General features: G+C 36.2%; 1 protein-coding gene and 1 long non-coding RNA gene across 14 annotated transcripts in view; both read left to right on the plus strand.

The window, feature by feature from the left end:
* LOC127871972 (oxidation resistance protein 1-like) overlaps nucleotides 1-25,194 on the plus strand; it is a 91,734-nt gene that overhangs the window by 51,598 nt on the left and 14,942 nt on the right. For 11 of the 13 annotated variants that reach the window (XR_008045661.1, XM_052415279.1, XM_052415283.1 and 8 more), the window contains 9 exons: nucleotides 493-620; nucleotides 1,649-1,756; nucleotides 3,041-3,163; nucleotides 4,611-4,715; nucleotides 6,154-6,258; nucleotides 9,167-9,190; nucleotides 13,988-14,169; nucleotides 15,604-15,802; nucleotides 16,964-17,978. Coding sequence is in view for 12 of the 13 variants with exons in the window: in XM_052415279.1 (XP_052271239.1) it covers nucleotides 493-620; nucleotides 1,649-1,756; nucleotides 3,041-3,163; nucleotides 4,611-4,715; nucleotides 6,154-6,258; nucleotides 9,167-9,190; nucleotides 13,988-14,169; nucleotides 15,604-15,802; nucleotides 16,964-17,978 (1,989 nt within the window). In the remaining variant the exon portion in view is untranslated. The remainder of the gene's footprint in view (nucleotides 1-492; nucleotides 621-1,648; nucleotides 1,757-3,040; nucleotides 3,164-4,610; nucleotides 4,716-6,153; nucleotides 6,259-9,166; nucleotides 9,191-13,987; nucleotides 14,170-15,603; nucleotides 15,803-16,963; nucleotides 17,979-25,194) is intronic. The other 2 variants (XM_052415282.1, XM_052415291.1) reach the window with 1 other exon arrangement.
* On the plus strand, nucleotides 18,682-20,213 carry LOC127872008 (uncharacterized). Its single transcript, XR_008045670.1, has 2 exons — nucleotides 18,682-19,056; nucleotides 19,202-20,213. It is a non-coding gene; the product is annotated as an uncharacterized LOC127872008 (long non-coding RNA).

Raw genomic sequence — 25,194 nt, forward strand, 5'->3', positions numbered from 1 at the left:
AAATATTATGTGTCAATAAGGCATGTGGGGGTATTCGTCACGTCTGTGACAAAGCTCTAGTTATAACTTGTTTAATCTTGTAATGTGATGATAAAGGACTTTGTTTAACCCATTTATGTCTAGCGTCTAGAAAAACGGTCCTGGCAAACAGCGTAGACCCAGATGAGATGCCGCATGATGCGGTTCTCATCAGGGTCTGCGCTGTTTGCTTAAAGGAATTTCTGTAAGAAATATTCTAAATATAGAAATAAATATCCTAGACTTCCCTAATTTTGGAAATAAATTGATCCAATTTAGAAGGATGGGAGAGTCCACTAGGCATAAATGGGTTAATCAAAAATTTATACAATATACCATTGAGTGAGTGTCATTACAATCCAATGTCATACATAATTCAATAAATATATAACTCAAATGAAAATGTTATAATATTTTGTTAACATCTAAAATATAATTTTCTAACATTTTTGAATTTTTAAAAATATATTTTAGAACAGTCCAATTCTCAATTCTACCTTGACGATCCTGATGCTGACCTGGTAACCAAGGCAACGGGATCCAACGGAGGCATGCAGGAGAAACGCAACAAATCTCAGCCAGACGGCACCATACAATACATCGTAAGCACGATAGAATACCCTGTAAGATTGTTGGAATCAAGAGAGATAACTCAGTTTTAAGGCAAATAGCAACAAATCTCGGCCACATGGCACCATAGAATACACCGTTATATTGCTGGAATCAAGAAAGATTACTATGGTTTAAGGCACATTTAACAACAATTCTTAGCTGGAGGGCACCCTAGCATACACCATAATATTGGTGGAATCAAGATAACTTAAGTTTAAGTTTCAATGGTTATAATGGTATACAAAACAAATAATGTGTGAGGGACGTTATCAACTGAGCTCCAGCTAACATGCCTCAAGGCCTAAGTATACATATATAATACCAAAATAACAATTTAGATTTAAAATGTGTGCATTGTGAACATTTGAAAAAAACAAAAAAAAAGAATTCCATTATGCGGTTGATATGTAAAAAATGTAAATAAACATATGAGCCCTGCTCTGTGAAATTAGGGTTTAATCCATGTGTTTAAAGTGTCATCCCAGATCAGTCTGTGCAGTCCGCACAGGCTAATCTAGGACAACACTTTACGCTTTTATTAAATTTTTCGCTATAAGAAAGTTTCTTCATAGTAAAAATGCAGTTTAGGCGGAAAGCGATTTCCTTGATTAGCCTGTGGGGACTGCACAGGCTAATCTGGGACAACACTTTAATCACATGCATCAAACCCCCTTTTCACAGATCACGGACCATACATATGTTAACTTTCAGACATTTCCGACTTGTTAAGGCGCTATTTAACCATATAGTGGAGACAAGTGCATAAATAAATGTAAATAATCATAAGACAATGTGTCACATGCAGAACCATTCTCTACCTCAAAGGTCAAGGTCAAACTTAGAGGTCAAGGTCAATGGTCATGATCTACACAACCAGTAAATGTAGGGTGTTAGCATCTGTGATTTAAAAAGCCTGATTCAGTTAGTGTGTACATTATTAGTGGAATGTTTATTGCTGTTGTCATGCTTAATAATTCTTAACATAAATAACTTTAATAATTGGATTTTGCATTAACAGGTAGAAGTTCAGGACACGCTGGAAAAAATAGCCGCTCACTTTGACACAACCCCTTCAGAGTTGAAGAAACTCAACAAGCTGTTCTCATCAACAATATTTCCTGGACAGGTGTGTACTAGACTAAATGTTTAGGAAGAATTCTGTAAGAATTGATGGACTGCATTTTCTGTCATTTGACTAAATGACCATGGATAAGCGTTCTTGCATTACATGTAGATTTTTACCAGTGTGTAAATTATTAGCTTGGCTGTTTTCGGAGAAAACCCGAGGTATTGTCATAGCCAGCTTGTTGTGTCCTTGTCGTGTCTTCCGCCGTGCTAAAACCTTAACATTGCCTCTAAAATCAAAGTGCTTCAATCTACATTTTGAAACTTCATATTTAGATGCACCTTGATGAGTTCTACACGCCACACCCATTTTGGGGTCACTAGGTCAAAGGTCAAGGTCACTGTGAAAAAATAATCTGACAAGCTTTCATTTATTCAAAACTGCACCCGCAGCCGAGCGTTAGCATCCGTTATGCGGTACTCTTGTTTTTATATATTTTTATTTGATACTTGAATATGTGGAGGATATTTGTTGCTTTTGGTATATAATGGATTTAAATTAAGAAGAAATGACACAAATTCATGTGTTCACCATATTTTCTATTTATAGTATAAATACAAGGTCAAAAAAGAAGTTACTGCTAAACAGTGAACAATAAATCAATAAATTAATTCACTATTATTTTTCACTGTTTGAAAGCATTAAATAATGTATGGCTACAAAAAATTAAACTTAAGCAAAGATACCAGAATTACGACAGTTATGGAACAATCTTCATCATGGGTGCACTTGTTGCTGTATTTAATATAATAACATTTTAATTGTTGAATAGGATTTATGCTGGGTCCACATGCGGTTAATTAAAACAGAAGGTAGTACATGTAAACAGTTACCTCAATGCTCAATGAGCAGTGTGCATTGATACATCAATTTAATGACGTGTAGTCTGAAAAGTAAAAAGTTTTTCCCTGATCAAGAAAGATTTGGCACCAAATTAATCATGTTCCCAGCCTCCATCAGTAAAACAGAGTTTTCTGCATTTATCTTAATGAGTCACCTTCTGAAAAAACTGGGCTTAAATGTATGTGCATAAAGTGCTGTCGCAAATTAGCCTGTGTAGTCTGCACAGGCTTTTGAGGGATGATACATTCTGCCTTAATTTGATTTTTCCTAAGAAGACTTCGTTTAAAGGAAAAATACCATAAAAGCTGAAAGTGTTGTCCCTGATTAGCCTGTGCATATTGCACAGGCTATATGCACAGGCTAATCAGGGACGACACTTTATGAACATTCACAAAGTTTCCTCAGAGCGATGTTCATTTAAAAAATATTGATTGATTTCAGGTCCTCTTCATCCGAGACAAGGACTTTCAGCCCCAATCACAGTCTGTGTCATCGAATGAGGAATCAGGCAATGCCTCCCAGTCTGACAGTGTGTTTGGTAGTCCTGACAACAAGCCAAAAATGGTGAGTATCCATGGTATCTGGGCTGCTATCTGGGAAACCATGGCAACTTTTGCTGGCTTCTAAATTTGCCATTGTAATGTTGTTTTTACCAATAACAATGAAAACAGGAATTTAGGATGATTAGTGCACACAATATGTATTTATTTTAAGCTTGGCTGTTTTCGGAGAAAATCCGAGGTATTGTCATAGTCATAGCAAGCTCATCTTCCGGCGTCTGCCATCTGGCGTCTGCCGTCCGCCGTGCTAAAACCTTAACATTGGCTCTAAAATCAAAGTGCTTCCACCTACAACTTTGAAACTTCATATGTAGATGCACCTTGATGAGTTCTACACGCCACACCCATTTTTGGGTCTCTAATTCAAAGGTTAAGGTCACTGTGACCTCTAAAAAAATAAAAATTCTGACAAGCTTTCAAAACTGCACCAGCAGCAGAGCGTTGGCACCCGTTATGCGGTGCTCTTGTTTATGGTTATTTCCTAGCTTACACACTATTGAAAAGTTGCAAACACTCATATTTTTCAAAAAGTTTCTTATCATAGACCAATAAGTCACAGTTTTATAGTTTGATTTGCCACTTACAGGCAAAGAGCCATACTTAAAAAGCTTAAATTTGTGGACAAGAGATTCATCAATTGCTAAAACTGATACCTGAGAAATATTCCTATGATAATTGACTTTTGAGAGAGACTAACTTCTTTGAAGATCACTTGACCTAGTAAATTTTAACCTGGCAGGGGCAATCAGGTTTGTGCTTAAGTAAACACGTGTCATAGAACCGTGCAAACAAGGAATAAATGCTGAGCTTTAACAGTACAGACATAGTGTTTATATTCTTGGCAACATGCCTTTGCGTGTTATAGTGTCAACAAACCATGTTACTTAACTCTTTCAGTGCTGGAACCGAATTTTGAAGGCCTTTGCAAACAGTTTGGATCCAGATGAGACGCCACAGAACGTGTCGTCTCATCAGGATCCAAACTGTTTGCTTTTCTGATAGTATTCTTGGAAAAAAATAGAAGAAAATGCTAATTTTAGAAATTCAGCAGACAACATTTTAGCAGATGACAAATTTCCCAGCATGCAAAGGGTTAATGATATTTTGGAAAAGGATACTTAGGCAGCATAAAATTAGTACATGTCTGCAGCAAACAGTTGCATTTTCCTAACTGACTTAGTGTTTGCTACTGAACTATGACGTTGCTTTATTTGAGCAAATTGATTGATTTTAAGTTTTAGGTAGTTAAATTCACTTTTCCTGAAACAGAATTTTTTATTATTTTCACATTGTCAATCAGTTATCACAATTTAGTGGGTAATTTTATAACTTTTTACCATTTTGTATTATTATGCATATGTCACATGCCAATTTTTTTGTTCTGATTTTTAGTGTATATGTATTTGATAGGCCATATGTACCGCTGATTTAATACTGTGTCTGTTGTATAGGATGTTCCGCTGGTGAAAGCCAGTAATACCTCCCCCACAAAGGTGCCAGGCCACGCCCACCGGCAGACCCCTGTCAACTCTCCAAAAACTTTTGATATCGAAGAGGTAAGGCCAAACTCAATTACATGTTATAAATGCTGGTATTGAATTTAACTATAAAACATTTGAAAAATGTGTGACACTTTGCTTTCCAAACTCATAGTGTTACATTTTTTAGAGAACAAAAAACGCTTACAGTGAAGGAATAAGTGGGAGTCATTTAGGGGCTTACAGTTAAGGAGTAAGTGGGAGTCATTTAGTGGCTAACAGTTAAGGAATAAGTGGGAGTCATTTAGGGGCTTACAGTTAAGGAATAAGTGGGAGTCATTTAGGGACTTACAGTTAAGGAATCAGTGTGAGTCATTTAGGACACTTTTCTGTTTTTATGTCAGGGTGGACCACAGGTGGTTAGCATGTGGCTATGATATTAATTTGTAAAAACATAATTTTAAATTAAAAATAATCAATTTAAAATGAAAAATTAACTTCTCTGAAAAAACGTTTTTCACTATCAAATATATATAACACAAGGTATCAAAATGACCCGAAAACATGGTGCTTTGCTTTGAACAGCCATTACTTCATCAATTGTGCAGAGATTTCCATGAACTTGGTCTTATTAAACGCAGAAATGAATTTCTTTTCTGGAAATGTACATATCTTGCAATATTTTTACAAATGCTGGGTCAAATTTTAAGAAATAACACAGTACACAACTCGTGTGACCTACTCATCATCGATAATATACAGCCTTTAATATACAGCTTTTTAAAACTTTAACGTTAATCATTGTTTATGAAATATTTAAAATAAATTGCTGCAAATTAACAACAATTTGAAACTGTGTGTGCCTTGTCAAATATGTGCTTCATAACCATTGTTGGGTCTGATGATCTTTATTGCTGCTTCATCGTTTTGGTAGTCACGTTGTTAGTCCAACAACCCATGTAGCTAGAGTCACACTTTCTTGTAAATCTGCGTTCTTGTTTAACTATGCCACCGTCCTATAAATACAGTGCCACAATCCGGATTCCTATGATAAATTGTTGTATAACTAGATGCTGTGGTTACACTCTTACTATTCTGGTTGCTATGGTAACAATGCATCATGTTTTCTATAGTTACTCTGTTAAAGTCCTAGTTGCTATGGAAAATCTGCTGCTGTCCATGTTGAGTTTGGAACTTTAACACAAATCTTTTGCCATGGTTACTTTCCTCAGTCCTAGTTGCTATGATTTTACTGTCACATCAAGTTGCTTTGGTTACTCTGATTCATTCCATTTCGCTCTGGGTACCCTTCTTCAGTCAGGTTGCTATGGTAAAATTGTCACGAATCTGTTTGCTATATTAACTCTCCTTACGTCCTGGTTACTTTGGCTTCGCTGCTTCAGACTTTGTTGATATGTAACTCTGCTTCTGTCCAAGTTGCTATGGTAACATTGTCTTACTTAAGTCATATATTGCTGGGGTAACACTGCTTCAGTCTAGGTTTCCATGGTTACAGGTGATGCCCCCACACAAGCTGACAGAGGATGAGGTACAGCAGCTGGACCAGGACTGCATGGAGAGGTTCATCAAACTCCAGGTCAAGCATATCACAGACGGACAGGTATTGGAGGTGACCATTTGAGTCGCGTTCTGAGAAAACTGGGTATAATGCATGTGCGTAAAGTTTCGTCACAGATTAGCCTGTTCAGTACACACAGGCTAATCAGGGATGACACTTTCCGCCTTAATTGGATATTTGCTAAGAAGAGACTTCATTTTAACGAAAAATGTCATAAAAGCAGAAAGTGTCGTCCCTGATTAGCCTGTGCAGACTGCACAGGCTAATCTGGGACATCACTTTACGCTCATGCATTATGCCCAGTTTTCTCAGAACACGACTCAATATATCCCTTTCTCAATCAGAAACAATGTTAAAAGAGCTGTAGGCAATCCTAATGAAACCAGAACAGCCTGCGAGTAACTTGCTGGCTGTTCAGGTTTTATGCAGGTTGATTCTCATCAGTATTTAAGGGCCGGAAATGAAGTTTTTAATACTTGAATCTATACAGAAAGGTCTTTAATTTATTTTGATTTTGTAAGGGACTACAAATAAAAACGTATCTGAGTTGTAAAGGGTTTGTCACTGAATTTGTTATTTTAATTTTAAGTTTATAATGCGAAAAAAGGGGTTAAGCATTGCATCAAGTGTCAGCGGAGATGAGATTGTGTAGTAAGCTTGTATTGTTTATTGTGTTTGATGCATGTCTTGGAGATGAGATTGTGTAGTAAGCTTGTATTGTATATTGTGTTGGATGCATGTCTTTTTAAACATATGTGCACTAGGGACCTATGGGACCTATATCTCACCAAGCACGCTTCATACATGTATAACAGATCAGTTTGTATTTTAATCATGTTTTTCAAGTCATATTTATTAAGAAGATAGTTAAACATATGGAGTATATGGAAAGATACCTTATTGACTTAAAAACCTATAATGGCACATAGTGTGTAGTAGTGATTGTGGGTGCTGTTTCGTGTATTGCCTAGCATACATACTGCTAAATCACACTTCACATTAATTTGTCACAGTAAAATGTCATACGGATTTTATTTTTTATGATTTTTAGCTTAGACTTGTATGAAACCAAATTTCTGTTATAATAATTAAGCTTTGGAATTCACTTTTTTTTTTACATCTTCCTTTATGAAATGGTTGATAGTGTAACCTCTGTGCCTGTGTGAGAGTTTTCTGCTCATGACTTAGTTGTGCATGACGGGATTTCGATATAAATTTGCAATTAACCCATTTATGCCTAGTGGACTTTACCATTCTTCTGAAGCGGATCAATTTAGTTTGGTTATTACAAATTATGTACATCTTATCAAATTATGTGTTTGTTGGCTAAGACATTTATGTTACAATATTTCAACATAAGTGAAATAGGCTGGAGTTGTTGTCTGTATATTATTGTTTGCAGATCATAATCCTCACCATGAATATTCAAGGGCTTCCTGTAAAGCTTCATGCTGAGGGTGATAAGTCATTTATTGGTTGTCTAGACCCATAAATAAATCATTTATAGGTTGTCTAGACCCATACATAAGTCATTTATTGGTTGTCTGGACCCATAGACAAGTCTGTCTGAGGTGTTTATGGCATTATGGCTTTTTGATCATTTATACAAATGGGCTGTGCTCTGTGGATAGGGGGTTTAATGCATGTGTGTGAAGGGTCTTCCCAGATTAGCCTGTGCAGTCTGCACAGGCTAATTAAGGAGGACACTTTCCATCTAAACTGGTTTTTTGCTCAGAAGAGACTTTCGTTATACGAAAGATATCATAAATTTTAAAGCGTAAAATGTTGTCCCAGATTAGGCTGTGCAGTTTGCACAGGCTAATCTGGAACTACACTTTCTGCTTTTATGATAGCCTGATTAGCCTGTGCACCAGATATTTTGGACACTTTCCGCACATGCATTAAACCCCCTTTTTTCACAGAGCACAGCTCAAATGAATTGCGCTCACTTCACTTCTATAATAAAGGGATCGGTGTATAACTCCTTAAGTAATGTGGAGTAAACATAGGGTCCAAGATCTGTTATTATGCTCCCCGAAAATTTTCGGGGGGCATATAGTTGCCAGTTTGAAGTCCCTTACTTCCTTCCTTCCATCTCGCTTTTGTTACAGTTTCTCATAGCGCCTTCTACATTTTACCGATCTCTTACATGTTTGGCACGTAGGTACCTTGCATGGACCTCTACCTTTTCATGCGGTTTGAGGTCACTGAGGTCTAGGTCACAGAGGCTAATAATAGATTTTGATGTCACAAGTTTGTTACAGTTTCTCATAGCACCTTCAATATTTTTCTGATCTCTTACATGTTTGGCATGTAGGTATCTTTCATGGACCTCTACCGTTTGATGCGGTTTGAGGTCACTGGGGTGAAGGTCAAGGTCACAGAGGCTAATAATATATTTTTCCGTCACAATTTTGTTACAGTTTCTCATAGCGCCTACAATATTTTACTGTTCTCTTACATATTTTGCACGTAGGTACCTTGCATGGATCTCTACCTTTTAATGAGGTTTGAGGTCACTGGGGTCAAGGTCACCGAGGCAGATAATAGATTTTTTTTAGGTGGTTATTAACACATAGATTGACAAAGCGCATCATCGGGGAGAATCCATCAGTTGCACTGATATTCTTGTCTCTTTTAGCTGTTATTACAGAGTTATTGTCCTTTAATTTATTTGCATTAATTATAACTTATGAAGCACTTAAATGTACTTGTAAGTTTAAGAGATTTTTTTTATATAGATTACTATAAAGCTAGCACAATATTTGTGGACTGTTAAACACAAATCTATCTGTAAGCATGCACTTTAATATTTTGGTATATGAAAGCACTTTGTATTGCTTTTGCTGCTTAGAATTTTTTAAGGTTTTTATTCAATAGTTGAATAATGTAATACTTTTTATTCCCTTTTTGCCTGTCTGTGTAATGTTGTCTGTTTGATTTGTCTCAGATGAAACGTCGAGAAGCTTCAAAGGTAATGACAAAAATTTAGTCTGCCTTTTAAGAAACTAAAGAGATGGCATTTTCAAAAATGGTTGAACAACCTCAAAAAGTAAATATATAAAAACATCAAATCTACTTGTATAACGTTTTAATCACATATTTTTATTGAATTTTTAAACTTTGACTTATGTGTATTCAATTTTTACATGACCATCATATTCAGTATGCAGGCTGTCTTCCATGCTTATGAATATGAGTCTTGTTTAGGAAAAATTGGGCTTAATTCTTGTGTGTTAGGTGTGGTCCCAAATTAGTTAGCACAGGCTTATCATGCAGGGACGACACTATCTGCTTGAATTAGTCCCCTACCGGTGAAACTGGAGAGGACTATCCGCTTGAATTAGTCCCCTACCGGTGAAACCAGAGGGACGACACTATCCGCTTGAATTAGTCCCTACCGGTGACACCGGAGAGGACTATCCACTTGAATTAGTCCCCTACCGGTGAAACCAGAGGGACGACTTTATTGGCTTGAATAAGTCCCCTACCGTTGAAACCAGAGGGACGACACTATCCGCTTGAATTAGTCCCCTACTGGTGAAACCAGAGGGACAACACTATTGGCTTGAATTAGTCCGCTCCCGGTGAAACCAGAGGGACGACACTATTCGCTTGAATTAGTCCCCTACCGGTGAAACCGTAGAGGGACTTATTGTTTGCGCTCTGTGTGTCTGTCAGTCTGTCACACTTTTCTGGATCCTGTGATAACTTTAAAAGTGCTTCATATTTTTTCATGAAACTTGAAACATGGATAGATGGCAATATGGAGAGGTAGGGGACGTTTCTTGCTTGGCAATAGTCTTGTTGAATATATAATTTAAAGAGAATCTCATCTAAACAAAAACCTACTAGTGTATGGGGAAAGTGTCATTCCTGATTAGCCTGTGCAGAAAGCAGAGGGTAATCCGGGATTGTATTTTACGCAAATTAACTAAACCCAGTTTTTTTGGCGAACTTAATATATATATTTAAGGGTGAATTATGTTAAAACGTATATTAAAATTTACATTCTGCTATGCCCATCCCTATAATAGGGTACCCAATCCTCTTATACACTGACCTTATGTATGCTAATTCATAGCTTACACCATTTCTTTGACCTTTTTGATGTAAAAGTTAATTTTGGAATGTTATACCGTAAAAAGTTGTGTATAAGGCGCACTTTTTTACCCTAAAATTTCATTTTAAAAACTTGATGCGCGTTATGCACAACTACAGCCATGCGAAGACATTTTTTCCCTGTCAGTTACCCAGTTGCGGTAATTTGCATCATTCTGTTTTCCGGTGTTTTAACTGTAACTATGTTAATAATAGTGTTATATTTACGATCTGAATAAGATGGACAAACATTATAACGTTAACATAAATATTTTCTATTATTTTCAGGTACGTACAGAGCATTGAAATCAAATAAATTTGAAGGAGAGAATGAAAAACAAGGAAGCCATTTTTATTTAAATGTTATTGTTTTCCCACAATATTATACCCTACTGTACTAGGGTTACACAATTTATTTGGGGGCACTTGTCGATTTACAATAGTATGTCGGCAAGGTCTTTCCCGATATATTTATGAATATTTTTCTTGCTTTTCAAATGTGTTAATAAAATTGATGTTGTGTTTGTTTACACGTTTTCATACGTCTTGTCAAGATTGGGGATGTGATTATCGAGCAATTTGCGTCACCTGTCAAGTTTTGTGTAGCTGGGCTATTATCAAAACATGCGAACCAGCAAACGGCTTCACACACCTCCATTGTTTGTTTATCGCCGGTAATGTCGTAATGGTGTTGAGAAGTTTGAGTCGTTTAAGTCTCCTGTCAATTATAGACACTCGAAAAGAACGCATGATATCGGCATTGTAAATAAAACATGCGGTTGTGAATTAGTCATGCATGAATAACCACGTGACAATACCAATCAATAATGTCAGTTTCTTAGTTATAACTAATCCATCCGTTGTGTACTCCACGATAAAATCGTGGACAGTTACTTCGGAGACATATGATGAAAACCTTGATGGTATCCTCGTGGAAAGTGTGCATTTCATGCATAATTCATTTAAATCCAAACATTAATTTTTACGCATAATATGATTTAAATAAAACACAAACTAGTTGTATCGTTATCGTCTTTAAAATAATTAATAATGGAAGCAATAAAAGAACACGTAAGATCGGCAATCTAAATATAACGATTTTCAGTTAGCCTGCGGTACGAAATTTTTCCCCCGATTTTTTTGCTTCAAAAACTTTTTTCCCGTTTTTTTACCTTAAAAAAGTAGATGCGCGTTATACATAAATGCGCGTTATACACAACGTTTTACGGTAGCTCATAAACATTAATCTGATAATTGCTTATGACCTCTATGATAATATGTAAAATGCTTGCATTCAGGTTTATTTTTGTTATAAATCCTTAATACATATTCCCATGTGATAAAATAAGATAAAGAAATGACTGCTTTTATTGTGTCAATGCTCAATTTTCTTAAGGGAAAATTGGTTTTATAAGGCATATTTAAGTGTCTTTAATTGTTAGTCTAAGATTTCCAAATTCCATGCTGCTATATCTTTATGGTTTTAAACCTTTTGCAAATGGCACATCCCAGTCTTATATAAAAGATCCACTTTATATCAAACCTTTCCTCATGTATAAAACTATAATTCTATATATATATATAGTATAAGATTGTTGACATTGAAAAGTCTCCATTTCAGTTTTACAATTTTAGTGTTATACAATAATAATACAGTTAAACATATTTTTAAACATGCAAATTTTAAACAAATGATAACTAGTGTATTATTTGATTTTCATTAAAAACTGTTATAGTAGTCTTTATTAAGTAATCAAAAATGTTTGGCTTGTTTATTTATTTATATTTTTGCTTTATTAATTAGTATTTGAGTTTTATAATTGGGATTAATTGAAAATTAACCTTCTAACACATTTCCTGGGTAAGCTGGTGTAACGGCACTAAGTTTACACACTTGTGTCAGTGGTGTAATGGCACTAAGTTTACATACTTGTGTCAGTGGTGTAATGGCACTAAGTTTACATACTTGTGCCAGTGGTGTAATAGCACTAAGTTTACATACTTGTGCCAGTGGTGTATTGGCACTAAGTTTACATACTTGTGCCAGTGGTGTAATGGCACTCAGTTTACATACTTGTGCCAGTGGTGTAATTGCACTAAGTTTACATACTTGTGCCAGTGGTGTAATGGCACTAAGTTTACATACTTGTGCCAGTGGTGTAATGGCACTAAGTTTACATACTTGTGCCAGTGGTGTCATGGCAATAAGTTTTCATACCTGTGCCAGTGGTGTTATGGCACTAAGTTAACATACTTGTGCCAGTGGTGTAATGGCACTAAGTTTACATACTTGTGCCAGTGGTGTAATGGCACTAAGTTTGCATACTTATGTCAGTGGTGTAATGGCACAAAGTTAACATACTTGTGCCAGTGGTGTAATGGCACAAAGTTTACATACTTGTGCCAGTGGTTTAATGGCACTAAGTTTACATACTTGTGCCAGTGGTTAAATGACACTAAGTTTACATACTTGTGCCAGTGGTGTTATGTCACTAAGTTTACATACTTGTGCCAGTGGTTAAATGACACTAAGTTTACATACTTGTGCCAGTGGTGTTATGTCACTAAGTTTACATACTTGTGCCAGTGGTGTAATGGCACAAAGTTTACATACTTGTGCCAGTGGTGTAATGGCACTAAGTTTACATACTTGTGCCAGTAAGTGACTACTGCTGTACATGACTTAGAGGTTGGGAGAGTAAACTGTCCAACCAATACTAATAATTAAAAACTATTGATTCATTTGCTTTTTGCATAATGCTTGGAAACCATTGTCCACTCATCATTCTGCGCTTTATCGGAACCTAAGAGTCCATGCTGCTTTTAAATGCCTGTAATAAACCAATTCATGCATGTCAAGGGTGTTATTTAGTGTTTCTTGTTTGTTTGGATTGTTCCATGGTTTTGAACAGTATTTCAATTTTATTTTGGTGAACAGTTAATTTTGCAGTATAAATACAATAAATGACATGCAGTTCAGTAATTACAGCATTGTCATAAAGTAGATTCATTCTTATGACCATATGTCAAATTTCATGTCCACATGTCTAGGCATTACACAGGTGTTAATATATATAATAATTCACTTTACAAATAAATTAACTCCCAGTAAATTGTTTTCTATGTAACCCGCGTAAAGTGCATTTGCAGAAAAATGGATGTTGGCATGTGCTATCTTTTGAAATGTTTTGGCAAAATTTAAATAGATGAACATGAAAAAAGATAATTTCAAAGTGCCAGTTCCTTCTTGTGTGTCACTTTATTATAGTTCAGTTATGATATTGCAACTTTAACCTTCTTGCCGGTACACCTCTTAGGGTTAACCATAGTCAATCTTAGCACAAACCACTTCTGAATGCACATATGTCAGTAACTGACAGGTGCCATACTTGAAACAGAGGTATGTTGGTAATTGCTGATGAAAGAATTGCTTGACAGATCTTGCTTTATTGTGAAACCAACATTATTTGTTGGACACAAATTTCCATCGAATTTATGTCAAATTAACACCAAAATACAATGTTCTAGGGAAGTTTATGTCTGAAGTCTTATATAAGACATCATAAAAAAAATTGAACAATATAAGATCAAACAAACATTAATTCCCAATATTACAAATTGACAAGAAGTTAATGACAAAATTGAATGAATCTACATTACATAATTGCAGGGAGTCGTCAAAGGGACATTGCTGGTGACCCCTAATGCAGTGATGTTTGACCCGGATGTGTCTGACCCCCTCGTTGTTGAGCATGGGACAGAGAAGTACGGGATGATTGCACCCATGGACATGATCATCAGTGCGGCCATGTACCACGATATTGCAGCCATGAAAATGAGAGGCAAGAAAATGTGAGTTGATACTGCAGACATTTAAATTAGGGGCAAGAAAATGTGAGTTGATATTGCAGACATGAAAATGAGGGGCTAGAAATGTGAGTTGATATTGCAGACATGAAAAGGGACAAGAAAATCTGAGTTGATATTGCAGACAGGAAAATAAGGGGCAAGAAAATCTGAGTTGATATTGCAGCCATAAAAATGAGGGGCAAGAAAATGTGAGTTTATATTGCAGACATGAAAATGAGGGGCAAGAAAATGTGAGTTGATATTGCAGCCATAAAAATTAGGGGCAAGAAAAAGTGAGTTGACTTTGCATAAATCAATTTAGCCTCGTTTAAGGAAAACTGGACTAAATGCAGGTGTGTTAAGATTCGTCCCTGATTAGCAGTCAGCACATGCTAATCAGGGATGACACTTTCAGCCTAAACTGAATTTTTGTTCAGAAGAGCCCTCCTTAAAAAGCAGAATGTGTCATCCCTGATATGCCGGTGTGGACTGCTAATCTGGGACAATACTTAACGCACCTGCATTAAGTCCAGTTTTCCTTGAACAAGGCTTAATTTAATGGACAATTCCCCTATCTATACTTGATATTTGTTATCATGAACGTTGTAGAGAAGGGCATACCATGAATGTCAGTCCATCTGTCTCTGGACATAAATTTGTCAGACAAATTTCCCCAACACTTTTCAACATACAATATTCAATTTTGCATTGTTTGCTCCATATGATATGTTGATCTGCATTCACAATTTACTTTATAAACGTCTTCTCCTTACTATGTATAACATCATGCTGCTTTGGAGGGAAGGGTTCTGTTCTGTCCCAAGCCCAGGTTATATGTAGAGTGAACTTCATTTAAGCCAGAGTTTATCATGGTCAGTTGTATCTCCTTGCAAACAGTGGAGAGAGATTATTTTTAATTTCCTTTTTACCAATAACAATGTGGTTGATTTGTTTTGTGGGGAGGGGGGGGGGAGCTTATCCATCTAAACATGTTCCTGTAACACGTGTCAATGAATGGAAACCTAAATTGTATGAGGTCACATTTCAAGATTGTTTCTTTTTCTCTAACCCATGGCACCATGTTTCAGCCTGACGTCTAACATACTTGTTGTGTCCCATTTAAAAAACAATGGGATTTATTTATATTTTTCTATACCTACACCGTTTTCACCTCAATACTCCTTGTTTGCTCATCCCAGGGATGACATGTTTAATTTCGAGGTGTACCATGACAAATCTTTTCCCCTTACTATCACAGTGAGATGTAGCTCTCATTTGCCATATCCCAACACAATTTTTCCCTTTTGTCTCATCCAGGGAGGATGGCAGCAATTTTCAGCCGTAGGTCTACCATGACACGTTGTTTACCCTTGTACAGTGGGATGTTTTGCTTATTTGATATACCCTAACGATTCTTTCCGTTTTTCCCCACCCCAGGGAGGATGGCAGCACCTTTCAGCCAGAGGTCTACCATGACATGTCTTGTCCCCTCGCTAAGGAGAAACTGCATGCGTCGCAGGTGAGCGAACAATCCAAGTACAGCTCCATGACTCCGGACAACATCAAGACCATTCTGCAAAATCCGCTCTCAAGGGCTGACAGCGTCTGTAGTTGTGGCCATGGGGCTAGGAACGATGTACGTATGTAGCGTGATCTCTGTTTATAGAGGAATTTCTCTTAAAGCCACATAAATACTCAAAATCAACAAATATGTTTTGTAATATAAAGTTAACTCATAACAAATTAAGGTTCCTTACAGCAACAGCCAAACTTTCAACTCTAGATGTGGTGTAGTAAAATAGATTTAACTAGATACAAAATGCTCGTTTTATTTTTCGTGTGACAATATATTCCAATGCGAATTTCCCGCAAGGATGTCTGAACATTTACAAGCAGACACGAGATTAGCTTTGGTCAGCGTTGAAAGCACGACATATTGTCACACACACACAAAATAGAAACTTGTATGTGTAAAGTCTTACTATCGTTTGTCATCCCCTCACAAAACCTTACAGCATATGAGCTTTGTAAATGGCAATGCCAGCAGCGTGTTTTTTGTACGGTTGTTAGTCTTGCCGAAAAGATTATTGGATAGTAGTAAGAATTTTTTTTCCGATAATGTTTGTGTAGTTTGATTTTTGCTGTATATTAAATAGTAACATCCTTTGTGCCATACTCCCCAAGTATTATAACTTGTGTAGTTTGGAACATTTCCCTAAAAGGAGACATCAGGATTTTTTTCTCTGACAGCAAAGGCCATCACCAAAATTCTATTTCACCAACTGGTATACGATAATTTTGCAAAACGTACCAGTTATATGCAAATCTATTAACTAGTTTAAGCTTTACTATTTTAAGCTCTTGGTTTCCCCTCATTTTATTGTTGACAAAAGAGCACATTGTAATAAATGAGAATTCGTGTAATAAATGAGAATTCGATATGTAGGAATCAACATGATGTAAAGAGGTTTGGTGCAAAACCAATTAACATTTGGTTTATCATGGATCAGGTTCTTAGCTTATTGCTACGTAAAGATTAAAAAACAATACAAATATTCAACAGATTTGTATTTTTAATATATTAGAGAAATCAATTTCAATGTTACTTTGATATTGACCCTAAATTTCTATTTAGACTTTTATAAAAGTGATGCAGCAATATTGTTAAAAAAAGGTTTGGGAGATGTGTTAGTGATGGTGAACATTGTTTAATTAAAATGGAACAAGACAAGTAACCATGAAATTGTAATATTTTACTGGGTAATAATACATTTAGCTGTTTTATTCTGACTTTAAGGATTTGGTCTTTGAAGCAGACGATATCATTGATGGTAAGGTGGGAAATGATCAAGAGGATGAATCAGTCCATGGTATTGTACCAGAGGAAGGTAGGCAGGATGATGTCAAAGAGGTTGATAGAGACACTGATGACATGAGTGCAATATACACAGAAAACAGAGCTGAGAACACAGATGTTTTTGGATTGGGACTTGAGTGTGATAATATGGAAAAAGACTTTGTCGCTGCTGCAAAAGCTAGTCCAAGGTCAGGTAAAGGTCAGAAAAAATTATCGGTGTCGTTTTCTATCCCAGAGAGTGATGATATCACTGCATCTATTAAAAAGTTAGAGGGAGACTTGGAATTGACAAAAATTAACGAGTGTCAGTTTAAAGAAACTGAAAAAGATTTAATAGACTTCGAAGTCTGGAGCAAAAACTTGGGTACAGGTATTGCTGAGGAAAGTTCGCCAAATGGTGAGACACGTATCGGAAGTATTGTGTATTTGCCTATGATGGAAGACAGAACAGGACAAGTTACGGTTCAGTCAGTGGAGAAAACACAGGAAACCCTCTCAAAACTCAGTGTGGACGAGTTCAGTGTAATTTCAAAGTCAGACTCAGATATTAGCAGTGCAGTTGGTGAGAACGCAAAAACGGACAACAAAGACATTGAAAAGGTCCGATCCCCATCGACAAGTTCTCTTGGACAGTTCAGTCCTACGCCCCACCTTAATGCTTTTGTGAATTACGCTTCAGGATTCTTTCAAAGACATGCCTCTGACAGCAGCATCAAGGACTTGAAAGACGTGATAATGGACACGTTCAGTGATTCAAAACAAAGCCCTGAATCCAAGACAGAGACTGAAGGTAGATTGAAGGATTCCACAAGTGTTGCCAGATCGGACATCCCTTCGATATCTGCTGCCCCCATGGGCAGAAGACGTGGCAAGCTGAGTCGTCATGGTGATGTAGCTGTGGAGAGTGCCGTGCCTAAAGACGAGAAGTCGGAGTTATTCAGTACTGATTACTCAAGTAAGTTGCACATACTTTATATTCAAGAATTAGATTAAACCTTTTTACTTGAGCTTGATTGCTTTGAAAGCCTAACCAGTACTTGGGGTCTTTTGGGGAGATCTATAAAACGCTCCCTAGATGTAACCTCCTGGTTGCTTGGCAGACACAATATCATGTACACCATGGCAACCTATTAGGGTATTAATCACTGGACAGAATCTATCGCTAAGTCTTTGGTTGTTTGTCAACAGTTTTGCAGTCATTTGATTAGAATCTGCAAAACTGTTGACAAACAGTTATAGTTAAGACAGCCATATGTGTTTGTTCACCACTTTAACTATTAAATCGTGATTGGTAGGTGAACTCAGTCATTGATTGACATATGTATTGCGTAAAACGCTGTGTATAACGCGCATTTATGTATAATGCGCATCTACTTTTTGAAACAAAAAAATCATGAAAATGGTTTTTGAAGCAAAAAAAATCTCTTGGCATGGCTGTAGTGGTGTATAACACGCATTAAGTTTTTTAAATGAAATTTTGGGGTAAAAAAGTGAGCGTTATACACAGCGTTTTACGGTACTTAAACATTGTTTTGTCAGGTGTATGCAAAAGTCAAAATGTTTTGGTGGTTCATAGACAATTGAATTTTAAGAGATCTATTTTTCTGCAAGCACATGTCAATATAATATCAATTTTATTCTTGGCATTACCAAAATAATTTTTATACGCCCGTCTATGACGGGACGTATTATGGTATACCCCGCGTCCGTCTGTCCGTCCGTCCGTCTGTCCGTCCGTATGTCTGTTAATGTCGTACGCTACGTCAAATATCCTTTGACAGATTTTCTTCAAATTTTAACACAATCTTAATATTGATAAACCCTGATCCCCTTTCGTTTTTGACGGAATTCTGAATTGTCGTTCCAGAGTTATGGGACTTTGTTCGTCAAAATTTCGTGATTTCATTGAATGTCCTACTGTAGCTATATAAAAATGTTAAAGTTGTTATAACTTTGGTATGCTTGGACCTAGAGTCTTGAAACTTGACATGAAGGTTGGCCAGAACTAGTAAGTAACCACTGGACATTTCAAGGTCATTCATTTGAAGGTCAAGGTCACTGTGACCTTGAATGTAAAAATGTTAAAGTTGTTATAACTTTGGTATGCTTGGACCTAGAGTCTTGAAACTTGACATGAAGGTTGGCCAGAACTAGTAAGTAACCCCTGGACATTTCAAGGTCATTCATTTGAAGGTCAAGGTCACTGTGACCTTGAATGTAAAAATGTTAAAGTTCTTATTTCATGTTATAACTTTGGTATGCTTGTACCTAGAGTCTTCAAACTTGAAATAAAGATTGGCCAGTACTAGAAGATGACCACTGGTCATTTCAATGTCATTCATTTGAAGGTCAAGGTCACTGTGACCTTAAATGTTAAAATGTTAAAATTGTTATAACTTTGGTATGCTTGGACATAGAGTCTTCAAACTTGACATGAAGGTTTGCAAGCACACTTAGATGACCACTGGTCATTATAAGGTCATTCATTCTAAGGTCAAGGTCACACAAGGTCACTGTGACCTTAAATGTTAAAATGTTAAAATTGTTATAACTTTGGTATGCTTGGACATAGAGTCTTCAAACTTGACATGAAGGTTTGCAAGCACACTTAGATGACCACTGGTCATTTCAAGGTCATTCATTCTAAGGTCAAGGTCACTGTGACCTTAAATGTTATTGTTGTTCATGTATCCTACCGTAGCTCAAATATCCCCCGATGGATTTTTTATACGCCCGTCTATGACGGGACGTATTATGGTATACCCCGCGTCCGTCTGTCCGTCCGTCCGTCCGTCCGTCCGTCTGTTAATGTCGTACACTACGTCAAATATCCTTTGACAGATTTTCTTCAAATTTTAACACAATCTTAATATTGATAAACCCTGATCCCCTTTCGTTTTTGACGGAATTCTGAATTGTCGTTCCAGAGTTATGGGACTTTGTTCGTCAAAATTTCGTGATTTCATTGAATGTCCTACTGTAGCTCAAATATCCTTCGATGGATTTTTTTCAAATTTCAACACAATCTTAATATTGATAAACCCTGATCCCCTTTCGTTTTTGACGGAATTCTGAATTGTCGTTCCAGAGTTATGGGACTTTGTTCGTCAAAATTTCGTGATTTCCATGCTCATGTACTTATAAAATAAACCATGTATTCAAATACAAATAAACTGAAGTAAAAAAATTATTCAAAGGGTTATTTATTACCTTACTACTTCATTGGCGAACGACGGGCGTATCATGCGCTCATGGCGCAGCTTTTATTGTGTTTATAGGATAATCAATCAAAAATTGAACATGTTTGTGGACTTAACAGGAGGGTTTACTTAACCCTTTCCTGCCCACAAGAAAAATGAAAAAGGTTTTATGCAACCATCATAAAACCAAAACAGCTTGCGAGTCACTTGCAGTCTGTTCAAGTTGTATGCTGTTTGCGTCTACCTTAGGATTGGAAATAAAGCCTTAAAAACTTAATCTAGTCATAAAAGTCTTAAATTTATTGTGATTTTCCAAGAGACTATATATGTGTCTAAAAAGTGAGTGATTAAGGGTTTTTTGTTTTTCAGGCATAAGGTTTTCTCTAAGGTTTAATGGTATGTCCGTCTCTTTCAACTGAGCTTCAAGAGTGACTTCCCTTGCCATTAAAACTTAGAAAGTACATTTTTGTACTTAAATGGGCCTTGTTCTGAGCAAACCAGGCTTAATGCATGTGTGTAAAGTGTCATCCGCAATTAGCCTGTGCAGTCCACATACACTTATTAGAGGCGTCACTTTCTGCTTCCATATAATTTTTTGTTTAAATGAAAACTCTTTTAAACGAAAATCTATTTATGGCAAAACCTGTCTGTATTGCAGTTAGTGGAATGTATTGTTGATGTCACATATTTAAATGCTTCATTCGTATGTTCAGTTACAGGCAAAATAACCTTTGGTGTAAGAATGTTGTATCGTCTATGTTGTCTCTGTCAAATACCACTCCATTGTCATTGCATGATAAAATGTGCCAAACTCTGCAAGACCTGCAGTGGTAAATTAGGAACAGACTCGCTCACATTATTTTATTATTTGGTTTCTCGTATACAGGCCTGTAACAATTTCTTGCCCAGATTCTTAATTTCACACAGGACAGACTTGTACAAGTTTCTTTTTATGCCCCCGGTAGGGTGGCATATAGAAGTCGCACTGTCCATCCGTCTGTCGGTCACACTTTTGCGTTTAGGTTTCGAAAAATGCTCATAACTTCTATGCCGCTTCAGATGTAACCTTCATTTTTGGTATGCATGTGAATATGGACAAGGCCTTTCCATACGCACACAAATTTTGACCCATTTGACCTTGAACTTAGGGTCCACGTCTAAGTTTCAAAATCTGCATTTAGGTTTCGAAAAAGCGTTTTTTGGGGCATATGTCTTCCGATGGAGACAGCTCTTGCTCTTGTTCTCAATATGTTCAAAATTTGGCTTTGCTTGGTCAAACTACTAATTTTGATGACTGCATTGTCAAATCACCTTTGTTGACTACTAGACTATTTATTAGTGATACATGGTTGTAATTTTAGTGCTATTTTTTTAAAAACATTATTTCAACAAACAGGACAATGCATGCCTTTTTAAGTATTGAAGCATATTTCAAGTGATCAAGTATACATTAAACTAGACAGAAATGAAGTTATGTACATCTTATTGCTTAATGACAGGATAGTGAATAATACTCAATGATGTGTAACCTTTCAGTTACGATGGACCAAACAAAACAAATTTGAGACACATGCATGAATGTGCCATGTACTAAGTAACTTTTAATGCTCCCCGAAATAAAATTTCGGCGGGGTATATAGTTGCCAGTTTGTTCTTCCTTACTTACTTCCTTACTTCCTTCTGTCACACTTTTGCTACCGTTTCTCATAGCGCCTTCAATACTTTACCAATCGCTTTCATATTTGGCATGTAGGTACCTTGCATGGACCTCTACCTTTTGATGAGGTTTGAGGTCACTGGGGTCAAGGTCACCGAGGCTAATAAAAGACTTCCTTCTGTCACACTTTTGCTACCGTTTCTCATAGCACCTTCAATACTTTACCAATTGCTTTCATGTTTGGCATGTAGGTACCTTGCATGGACATCTACCTTTTGATGAGGTTTGAGGTCACTGGGGTCAAGGTCAAGGTCACCGAGGCTAATAATAGATTTTTTTAGGTGTTTATTAACACGTACATTGACAAAGCGCATCATCGGGGAGCATCCATCAGTTTCACTGATATTCTTGTTTTAGGTGGTTATTAACACATAGATTGACAAAGCGCATCATCGGGGAGCATCCATCAGTTTCACTGATATTCTTGTTTAATTATATTGACTTATTGTCACTTTAGTTGGTAGGTATAAACTTAGTATTGTGTTTATTGGCGTCACCCTGAAGAGCTGCAACTAGTATGTTATGCATTTTTTTCGCTTATGGGAGGAGAAGTTATTTTACGGATCAATGTATATATTTTTGTTTTAAGAATATCTTGCATAGTGCTGATTTTTTGTGTAAATTAGTGTATACAAGTACTACATTTGTGCCTTTTACATTTATTACAACATTCATTGCCAATAATGCAAAGCTAATTGTTTTAAATAATAACTGATCCCCAACTGATCACAGGGGAAAGATCACAGGAACTGGGCAAATACGCAAAACTTTCTGGTTTTGTATAAAAACAAATGATGTTTTGTATAGAAACAAAACATAATCAAAATATATTTATTTTGTGGTTTTTCTAATTTGCTTATTTAGTGGAGAATCAATGTAGTACAATATTTGACGACCTATCGCGCAAGCAAGTTTATTGGAAGGCGTAGTGGTACGAAAACGTACAATGTATTAGTTTATTAATAGACATATAATAACGATCGCTATACACAACTTCACCAAATAGCAGTACATAAGTGAATGTCAGCCGGAATAGCTCAGTTGGGAGAGTATTAGGCTGAAGTTGTTTACGCAGCAGTCATCTAAAGGCCCCCGGTTCAATCCCGGGTTCCGGCATGAACGGAACAGTTCGGCGGCTGACAATTTTTTCAGTCAGGTTAATAAATATGATAAAGCTTTATTTTATGTAGACATTTTAAAATCCAATTTACTACAATTGGACATTTTTATTTAAATTAATGGATGCAACGTGGTGACAACGTTAATTAAAATTTCTTACATCACTTAAATATCTTATAAAAAATACACTTGTTTTTATATTAACAAATAAATGCAAACAACACATCTATTATCCATGTTTTTTTATGATTGTTTATCATAGGCCTATCCCTACCACATATAGAGCGCGAAGCGCGACACGTATTTTTGATTGTAACAATTAGTTGCGATAAAGGAAGCAGCCGCTTATCAAGGAGGAGCTGTGTCCCAGCAACCCGTTTCTCTAGAGTCAAACACTCCTCGGAGTTGTTTTTTTAAGAACCAAATATAGAGCGCAAAGCGCGACACGTTTTACTATCCAGGTGGTATGGGCCCTTTAGCATTATCCGACCATTACGTCCATAGTTATCTTCCATAGAAGTTGAGAAATTTTGAAATCCTCGTTCGAAGTCCAAAATTTTCATATGATTGTTCCCAAACTTTCACAGGTTTTTTTTATCAATGAGGACCAAACCCAAACTTTTTATGAGCAATATCGGACCATAAGTCCAGAATTATGTCTCTTTGAATTTAAAAATAAAAGTGAAAAACTGCTTAGTTAGGTGATTATGTCAACATTTTTCATCAGATTCTTTCCAAACTTACAGTGTCTTTATATCAATGAGCTTTTTTACCTCATTTAAAATGAGAAACATTGGGACAATAAATCCAGAATTTGTTTCTATTAGATTTGACAAAATAAACAATTTCCACTTGTTTAAAAGATTTCACAACTTTCGTCTGAATCATTTTTTTTTAAACATCATCTAATAAATAACCACACCCCAGATTATACCCCCCTCTCACCCCCCCATCCCCCCTACCCCCCCCCAATTTTTTAAATATTTTTTTAACATCATCTTATAAATTACCCCACCCCACATTATACCCTCCTCTCCCCCCCCTTATCCCCCCCCAATTTTTTTTTTCCTTTTTTTATTTTTGAAAGATGATCTAATAAATTATTGAATATTAACAATTTTCCCATGATGGCTTACGTTATACTGTCAAGCACTCGAATAGTCGAGCGCGCTGTCTTCTGACAGCTCTTGTTTTTTCAAACTTTTAAAGTGTTTTCATATCAATAAGTTCTCAACCCCTATCGTAAATGAGCAACGTAAGAATAAGTTCAGAATCATCTCCCCTTGAAGTTGAGAAAAATATGAAATTACGCTTACAAGATGAAGCAGATTTTTTAAAACCTACAAAGTTCTGTTCCATTAATGAAAACTGCACACGGATACCAGTCAAAAAAAGGAAACCAATGTAAATAAAATGAACTATGAAATTTTTGGGGGTTACAACACAAAATCGTAGATAATGGTTATTTGGGGGTTATAACACAACATCATAAATAATGGTTATTTGGGGGTTATAACACAAAATCATAGATAATGGTTATACCAGTATCTTTTTTCTATTTTGTTGAAAATAATTGGTCAATATATTAATATTTACAGTAGAAAAAAAATTGTTCCATGTAACATCATTGAGTGCCTTTCACACTGAAATTCCCGACGCCCTTGATGCTTTGCATCAATACTTATCTTGTTTGACTTACAGATGCATCAAATATGTTTGTTAGATTGCAGTTTACTATTCATGGTAAATTGTCTGATTTGTAGGAATAGGCTGTCATAATTGAAAGATAAATTCACTAAATGAGCACCGATTTGTTTGTGCGTAAATGATGGTTGGCACAGTTATAAAATTGTTTGTTATACAGTTTTATTGTTTCATAAGTTGTTGTGAAATGTTAACAATTCATGTCATAGATCAGACTTTTACAGTTATATGATTGTGGATTAACATGCAAATGCAGGAAATTTATAATTAGATTGCTAACACACATACAATAGTTTTAATCAAGATTTAACATGATATGTAACATGTTATACTCCATCATGAGTATAGATGAGGGGATTCAAAATGATCCCAGTTTTGTGACTATCATGAGTATAGATGAGGGGATTCAAAATGATCCCAGTTTTGTGACT

The sequence above is a fragment of the Dreissena polymorpha genome, chromosome 3 (genome assembly GCF_020536995.1).
Source record: "Dreissena polymorpha isolate Duluth1 chromosome 3, UMN_Dpol_1.0, whole genome shotgun sequence".
NCBI classification, from domain to species: domain Eukaryota; kingdom Metazoa; phylum Mollusca; class Bivalvia; order Myida; family Dreissenidae; genus Dreissena; species Dreissena polymorpha.